Source organism: Hemitrygon akajei, chromosome 30, assembly GCF_048418815.1.
Source record: "Hemitrygon akajei chromosome 30, sHemAka1.3, whole genome shotgun sequence".
In the NCBI taxonomy this organism is placed as follows: domain Eukaryota; kingdom Metazoa; phylum Chordata; class Chondrichthyes; order Myliobatiformes; family Dasyatidae; genus Hemitrygon; species Hemitrygon akajei.
The window spans coordinates 38,241,732-38,250,265 of NC_133153.1; the positions used below are offsets into that span (position 1 = coordinate 38,241,732).

General features: G+C 41.3%; 1 protein-coding gene across 2 annotated transcripts in view; it reads left to right on the forward strand.

Moving 5' to 3' along the window:
• Positions 1-7,110, forward strand: part of aagab (alpha and gamma adaptin binding protein) — a 58,953-nt gene extending 51,843 nt beyond the window's left edge. Inside the window, exons 7-10 of one of the 2 annotated variants that reach the window (XM_073032638.1) lie at positions 1,218-1,299; positions 1,403-1,510; positions 2,462-2,511; positions 6,224-7,110. In XM_073032638.1, coding sequence (XP_072888739.1) covers positions 1,218-1,299; positions 1,403-1,510; positions 2,462-2,511; positions 6,224-6,301 — 318 coding nt within the window. In that variant the 3' untranslated portion in view covers positions 6,302-7,110. The remainder of the gene's footprint in view (positions 1-1,217; positions 1,300-1,402; positions 1,511-2,461; positions 2,512-6,223) is intronic. The other variant, XM_073032639.1, reaches the window with a different exon arrangement.
• The last annotated feature ends 1,424 nt before the right edge of the window (positions 7,111-8,534 follow it).

Below are 8,534 nucleotides of genomic sequence, written 5' to 3' on the forward strand. Positions count from 1 at the left end.
AAGCCCATAAGAGACTAACTTACATTCCCAGTCAATAATGATGTAGCTGGCCTCAACTGAAGTGCTGAAAATTGACCTTCTAAACCCTGGATTATAGCAGCAAATAATTAACTAGGGTCCACACTGCTAACTGAGAGAATTTAGCTTGCTGCTGTAAAGTAGTCCTTCATTGGCTTGGGTGGAACACTGTTTCCTTGCTGTCCAACCTTGCATGTGAGCAGTGTTTGCTTGGATAAGGATCCTTACATGTAAGACCATATCACTGATCTGTTCCACTTCTCTGAGGGTCGTCACCTTGTCATGAAGTGCCTTGTGAGTTCCTGAGATCCCAAGAGTGATGCTGCCTGGAGTTTAGCCATCTTGCATTTAGCTCCTGGAGGGGTCACCCATAGTTCTACGGTCAAAGGGGAGGATCCAGACAAAGTGATTCAACCAAGATCTCAACGGTGGAACTGGCAGAAGATGATAACACATCACAACAGCAGTGAAAGTGGAGGAAGGCTGCAGCAGTAAAGACCCCTGGCTGTCCTGCATTCAATGCCACTGGACCCTGATCCCGATCTATTAAGGACCACATGATGGCTACCCATGCATCATGTTAAACAACGTCTGTTAAGTGTTCTCCATTAAGGGAATCTGCCCTGACATCCCAGAGCAAGTCTTGTGGTGAAGAGGGCACGATTAAGAGGTCTGGAAGGCCCTCACCAGAATATGTGCATCTCAGATCAGCCTCTACAGCCACCCGAGGACCCACCAGTAGGCAGCCCTTAGGACAGGGGTTCCCAACATTTTTTATGCTATAGACCAATTCCATTAAGCTAGGGGTGGACAATGGACCCCAGGTTTGGAACCCCTGCCTTGGGAAAATGTCATACTCGACTCAAATGATCAGCAATGCTATTACTAATCTATTGGATCTGAGGCTTATAAAAACTAGTGTTAATGTCTGTGTCTATGAGGTTGTTACCAATAAATTGAGTAGAATATTCTTGAACTAAAGAATGATTAGAATGTGAAAGTTGTTACTGCTTTGAGTTTCGGTTAAGCTGAATAGCCTGATTCTTTGCTGTTTGTATTTTGTGTAAGTGTGTCTTTCTGTTGTCAAATACTGTTGCCCAATAAAGGGTGCATTATATGACAAACTTAATGCTATATACTTAACATTGTATATATCTGCTCCTGAGTGATCCACTCAATCACTATTCTGTTTTCTCCAGTACCACAGACTTACAGAACCTGATGATGAATCACTTACAGAGGACACCAGTAGGACGTCTCCTCAGACGGACAGTGTTATAGGTATGCTATATCAAATCTCTTCTTTCCACCCCCCCCCCCCCCCCCAGAGTACTGTTAACTTAATCAGTATTCAGTTGATGTTCTCTCTGCTTGTTTTGTCTAGCAGATCCAACATTACACTTGGATATCCAAGAGCTTGCCACTCTTACTACAGGCGAAGTTGATTGTGAAAATTTTGAGCGTTTATTTGAAAAGCTTAAGCAAATGAAAGGTGGGTCTTGCTTTGGAAACAGTTTTCACAAAAATTAAGGAAATTCCTCTTTCTGTGACCTGCCTCAACTCAAGTTGCTGTGTAAGCAGTCTGCTTATCTTGGGATATGACCTTTGAGTACTGTTCTTCATGAACTTGGAATGTTGGTGTGCGTGTGTGAGACAAAATATTTAAATCAGTAGCATAACGGTTAGTATAACACTTTACAGTGCCAGCGGTCAGAAGATCATGGTTCAATTCTGCCACTGTCTGTAAGGAGTTTGTACATTCTCCCATGACCACTTGGGTGCTCTGGTTTCCTCCCACTCTGAAAAGACATACAGGTTAGTGAGTTGTGGATGTGCTATCTTGGCACTGGAAGCCTGGCAATACTTGCAGGCCTCCCCAACACTTCCTCAGACTATGTAGCTGTTCAATGTACATCTGTCAATAAAGATAATCTTTCATCATCATCATTATGACATGGGTGATCATGGTTTTTCACCATGATTGTTGGTGGCATATTTTCCTACAGAAGTGGTTCGTCATTGCGCCTTCTGGGTCGGGTGTTTACAAGACAGGTGACCCCGGCCGTTGTCAATACTCTTCAGAGATTGTCTGCCTGGCATCAATGGTCACGTAACCAGGACTTGTGATATGCAGCAGCTGTTCATATGATCTTTAATATTGGAGTTTAAATTTATATTTTGCATACTCTGTATTTTTGACATTAATGAGTCACAGAATAACATAGTTTTCACAATGGAACTCATTTCTTATTCGGCTGAAATTATAGTTTCTACTTAATTTGTGAGGATTTAATGATGGTTCTCTGTTTTTTTTTGGGAAAGTGTTAGGAAGAGGAGTAGAAGAATTGTATCTGAAGTGTGCATTGCTGACATATGACTAATGGTCTGGGAATCCTTCCAGCTCATTGTGTAACATGACTAACTCTTCGTTTTAAATTGACAGACAAAGCAGCAGCATTACCTCATGAACAAAGAAAACTTCATGCAGAAAAAGTGAGTGCCTATTTGTCAACTTTTAGGAAAAACTCCAGATGTTTATACTTAGTGACACTTATGTCACATTACCTCATGGGTAAAGTAGCAACTAAAGTGCCTAAGGCTTTGTGATTAAGGTATGACTAAGTAAATATACACTATAAACAAGTTTTATTTTGGTGATGGGAAGTTGCCAAACTCGTATATACTGTATTTTGTGATTTCTCTTGTCTATCGCCGCTCCTGTTCGCCATCCACGTAACTTACGTACTTTCTTTATAATTTATCAATGTTGGTTTGAGGCAAAGATTTCCAACCACTATCGCACTTTTACTAACTTTCACTTGAATGCTGCTTGAGATTAATTGCTCTACGCGACTCCCTTGTCCATTCATCCCCCCCCTCAACCTCCCTCCAGGCACTTATCCCTGCAAACGGAAGAAGTGCTACAGCTGCCCCCACACTTCTTCCCTCACCACCGTCCTAGGCCCCAGACAATCCTTTCTGGTGAGGCACCACTTCACCTGAGAGTCAACTGGGGTGATATACTGTATCCGTGGCCATTTATACATTAGGGAGACCCGCCGCAGACTGGGAGACCGCTTTGCCGAACACCGGCGCTCGGTCCTCCAGCAGTGGCGGGATCTCCCTGTGGCCACACACTTCAATTCCACAGACCACTCCCACTCCGATATGTCTGTCCATGGCCTCCTCTATTGTCAAGATGAGGCCACACGCAGGTCGATGGAGCAATACCTTATCTCCCGCCTAGGTAGCCTCCTACCTGCCGGCATGAACATTCAACTCACAGACCTCTGTTGATACCCCTGCCCCACCCTTACCCACATCCCTATCTATAATTTTAGTCTGGTTCTCTTTCTCTCTCTTTCCCCCCTCACTACAATCTCCCCCCAGCCCTACCTTTCTTTCTCTTTTATTTCCCATAATTTTCCACCTTCCCCCTAGCCCATTTCCTTCCAGCCTATCACTTCCCAGCTCTCTACTTCATCCCTCCCCCCACTTCTTATCCCCCCTCAATCATCCCATGTTACTTCACTCCTGATGAAGGGTTTCGGCCTGAAACATCGTCACTACCTCCTCCCATAGATGCTGTCTGGCCTGCTGAGTTCTGCCAGCATTTTGTGTTTTGTGATTAATCCTGTCCATTTGCCTGCTTGGACCAGTGGATAGATTGTGGCACATTACTTCATTGTGGCCTTGTGTCATAAGACCATAAAACTTAAGAGCAGAATTAGGCCACTGGGCCCATTGAGTCTGCTACTTGAAGGATCATTACTAATGCCTTCCCAATTTCTTTAACTACCTCTTTCAGAACCCTGGGGTGTAGTCTGTCTGGTCCAGATGAAAGGTCTACCTTCAGACCTTTCAGCTTCCCAAGCATCTTCTCCTTAGTAATAGCAGCTACACTCACTTCTGCCCCCTGACACACTCAAATTGATGGCATATTGCTGGTGTCTTCCACAGTAAAGAGTGCTGCAAAATAGTTAACTAAATTAATTTGCCATTTCTTTTTCCCCCCATTGCTACCTCTCCAACGTCATTTTCCAGCAGTCCGATATCCATTCTTCTCTCTCTTTTATTCCTTATATATCTGAAAACACTTTATGTATCCCTTTTTTATTATTGGGTAGCTTTTCTTTTATCTTTTCTCTTTTTATGGCTTTTAAATGCCTTCTGTTGGTTTTTAAAAGCTTCCCAAACTTCTAACTTCCCACCAATTTTTGCTAGATTTTATGCCCTTTCTTTTGCTTTTTTACTATCTTTGACTTCCCTTGTCAGCAGCAACTGCGTCAACAACCCTGTAGAATACTTCTTTATCTTGGGATGTATTTAACCTGCGCCTTCAAACTGCTCACAGAAACTCCAGCCGTAGCTGTTCTGCCATCATCCCCACTGGTGTCCCCTTCCATTGAACTTTGGCTATCTTTTCTCTCATGCCTTCACATTAATACTGATACGTCTGACTTTAGCTTCTCCCTCTCAAACAGCAGGGTGAATTCTATCCTATTATGATCACTGTCTCAAGGGTTCCTTTACCTTAAGCTTTCTAATCAAATATGGTTAATTACATAACACACAATTCAGAATTGCCTTTGCCTTAGTAGGCTCAACCAGAAGCAGTCTAAAAAGGCATCTTGTAGGTATTCTACAAATTCCCTCTGTTGGGGTCTAGCACCAGTCTTATTTTTCCAATCTACCTGCATATTAAAATCCCTGATGATCATTGCAACATTGCCCTTTTTACATGCCATTTCTATATCCTGTTGTAATTTGTAGCCTACATCCTGGCTACTGTTCAGAGGCCTGCCAATAACTCCCATCGTATCTTTTTGCCCTTGCAGTTTCTTAACTTCACCTACAAGGATTCTACATCTTCCAATCCTATGCTGCCTCTTTCTGAGGATTTGATTTCATATATCCAACAGAGCCACAACACCTTATCTGCCTACCTGCCTGTCCTTTGGGTATCCTTGGATGTTAAGCCCCCAACTATGATCTTTCAGCCACAACAGCACACCTACCAATCTAACTGCACCACAAGATTATCTACCTTATTTTGTATGCATTCAAATATAGAACCTTCAGTCCTGTATGCGTCACCCTTTTTGATTTTGCCCCCATGTTACACTTCAGCTCATTCAACTGACTACAATTTTGCCCTATCATCTACCTGTCTTTCCTCACAGTCTCGTTGCATCTACTTTTATACCAACTGAAGGAATAGTGAAGTGTAGTAGATCACTCTAGTTATAGAAACATAGAAAACCTACAGCACACAATGCTGTGCCGAACATGTACTACTTTAGAAATTACCTACGGTTACCCCTAGCCCTCCATGTACCTATCTAGGAGTCTCTTAAAAGACCCTATCGTATCTGCCTCCACGACTGTCACTAGCAGCCTATTCCACGTACTCACCACTCTCTGCGTAAAAAGAAAAATTTACCCCTGACATCTCCTCTGTACCTATTTCCAAGCACCTTAAAACTGTGCCCTCTCAATTAATAGTTGTATCAATTTAAGTAAGCTGAAGAGCAACATTCAACCAACACTATACTTGGTTAGTGTTTACTGTGAATAATTTGAGAATGATTTAAATTCAAGCTACGTGTATGAAAATTTGGGAAGGCATAGCTGATCTATTAAAAAACATTAGGTAATCTTTTGGTATCTTTATCTTAACGCAGTGCATTTGAGAAGGCAACAAACATGTTATTTCAGTATGTCTTGTGCTTTTATATCAGTCTTCTAGCATTTGAAGGTATTTTTTATTTTGTCTCTGACGTAGATTAGTTAACATTTTTTTAATCGCTTGTCTTGTTTCCACCCTGCAACGATTTGGATGTCTACGTGCAAAGAAAGTGTGAAATAAAGAATTGTTGAAAGTAGCAATGTTATCAAGGAGACCCACCTCAACAAGCTAGCAATAATTGATTTTTACTAAAGATCACTTGCAGCAGAATAGATGAACTGTTTAGCCAAACTTGCCAAAGATATAACTAACTGGTGCTAACAGTGCAATAGATTTATTTAACATGCATCATGCAATGTTTTTTTGTCTCATTTACATGTAACTGCTCTTTTCTTACGCTGTCCCTTGGAAAATGTCGTCTTGTACTCATCCTGTCGGTGGAGAAGAGCTGATGTTTGCAGATTACAGAAAGGATTTGTTTACTGTACTCACATCTAGACCGATTTTATTTGGCAGGTTGCTAAAGCTTTTTGGATGGCCATTGGTGGAGACAGAGAAGAGATCGAGGAGCTGTCTGATGAAGAGAATAATTAAGAGCTGGACCATTTTGTGGCTTTCCAGATGAAATATGGTGGTGTGTTGGGCCAAGGTGCTGCTCGAGCCTCTCATTAGACATTTCACTCACAGTGTTGCTAGGCCAAGACTTCTCATGTAACTTCAGTGCCAGCACTGTGACTCAGTGTTTTTAATTGTGTGTAAGGTATGGATCTTTATTTGCATTTTCTCCCTCTACTTCAGTCATATTTATTCAAGTAAAGATATGACTGAAGTAGTCCTGTGGGAAGAAACACCATTTACCCCCACCCACTCTTTTCTAAGGTACACATTCTTTTAATATTCTACATTAGCTTTATCAAATTGTACTCCAGGTAGATAGAATTGGAAGTGTTTCTTATGTCCAAAAAAAGTGCTCTGGTAAATCAACCTGGCTCTTCTAATTCAGTTTCCGCTGGGCGTATAACCACCAGCACAGACCTTCCCTTAACTGCTTGGCATGCAGTCAGTTTTCATTTAAAGTTGATAGGATGGTGGTGGAATTGAGGATGATGTCTTGTTAAATGTGTGCTTGGGTTTGCTGCTACCATATTTATTTGGGAGTCTTACTTATAACCATGCTACTGATGATATGAGAATACTTATTATTGATGCCAGCTGTTTAAACTGGAGATCTTCCATTCTCCTCAGAGCTAACAACCCTTACCAGGATGGAAAAAATAATTAATCTCCCCAAATGACATAAGCTAATGTTCTATTAGAATTAAATAAGCAGTTAAACAAAATGTCAATTGATCAATAATTCTAAACTTTGTCTGATATGGGAAATAAATAAACTGTGTATGTGATCCTCTTTGAGAATGTTTTTCTATATGCACTCTGGATACGGACAAAATTGAATCATTCTTTACAAATGCTCAAGCAGTGATCATCAAGGCTCATAATACAAATTGTTTCAGGTGCTTGTTGTTCCATTAATAAATGGTCTACTTCACTGCCATTGACTTCACAATTCAATAACTTGTTTCTACTGAACCTTGCCTCAGCTCAACCCATTTAACCCCTAACAGCTGTATATGCTGTAATCCTTAATTTGTAATCTATATAAATCTTTGAGCAAATACAATACCTTGGGCATTTTGGGCTCCTTGAGTAAAGTTCCACAAGTAGAAGAATTTGCCACATAACTTGGCTTTGTGTATATTTTACATGAATCATGCTTTAAGATGTAAATGCCTAAATGTATTTCTGGACAGAGGGTATGGAGAGATGCCTTGAGCTGGTAGATAGATTATGCCTACTGTCTGTTATGTCGCTGGCCTTTAGTACTGAAGGTCCTTTATCTCTGGTGGTGTTCAGGGTTTCCTTCATCATGTTAGTGGCTTGGTTTTCATTACTGTCAGTCATGCAAGTCCCAAGTGGAGTCTCAGGAATACTGTTGCACTCAGATGTAAGTAAGATTCTTCAGTGCTGTTTCTGTAACAAATTTGTTCACCAGTCAAGGTGGTTAGCCCTGAGCCGAACCGCTGAACCTGGAGGACCACTCTTGGTCTGGCCTCTACCCTTTGAACTGTTTGGCATGGATGAGCCTACCAAGAGCCAAAGCGTAAAGTACCGACTCCAGCCAACATAGCTCTTCGGGTCAATGAGGCATGCAAGCCTCTAATCCCTCTCTTGAAGGAGATAGTCAACAATGCAAAAATATTATTGTTCCTGATTACTTTAACTTCATCTGAGTAGGGAAGTATTGGGGGAGAACTTTATTACAATTATTAACCTAAATTTGATACCACATTTTTGCAATTTCTGTAAAAAATGGGCCTTTTGTTTACAGAAGGCACTGGATTATAAACCTGCAACACATTTATTTTAAACAAGTATGGTCTCCAAAGTTCTGTCTCTGCATGATGGGTTGTTGAGTAGAAACATAGAAACCCTACAGCACAATACAGGCACTTCAGCCCACAATGCTGTGCCAAACATGTATGTACTGTACTTTAGAAATTACCTAGGGTTACCCATAGCCCTCTATTTTTCTAAGCTCTATGTACCTGTCCAGGAGTCTCTTAAAAGACCCTATTGTATCCACCTCCACCACCATTGCCGGCAGCCCATTCCACGCACTCACCACTTACTACGTAAAAAAAACCTTATCCCTGACATCTCCTATGTACCTACTTCCAAGCACCTTAAAACTCTGCCCGCGCTTGAATGTGACAGTTCCTAATGCTCAATGGCATTCTTATTTTGTTTTCAGCAGAGTATATTGTAA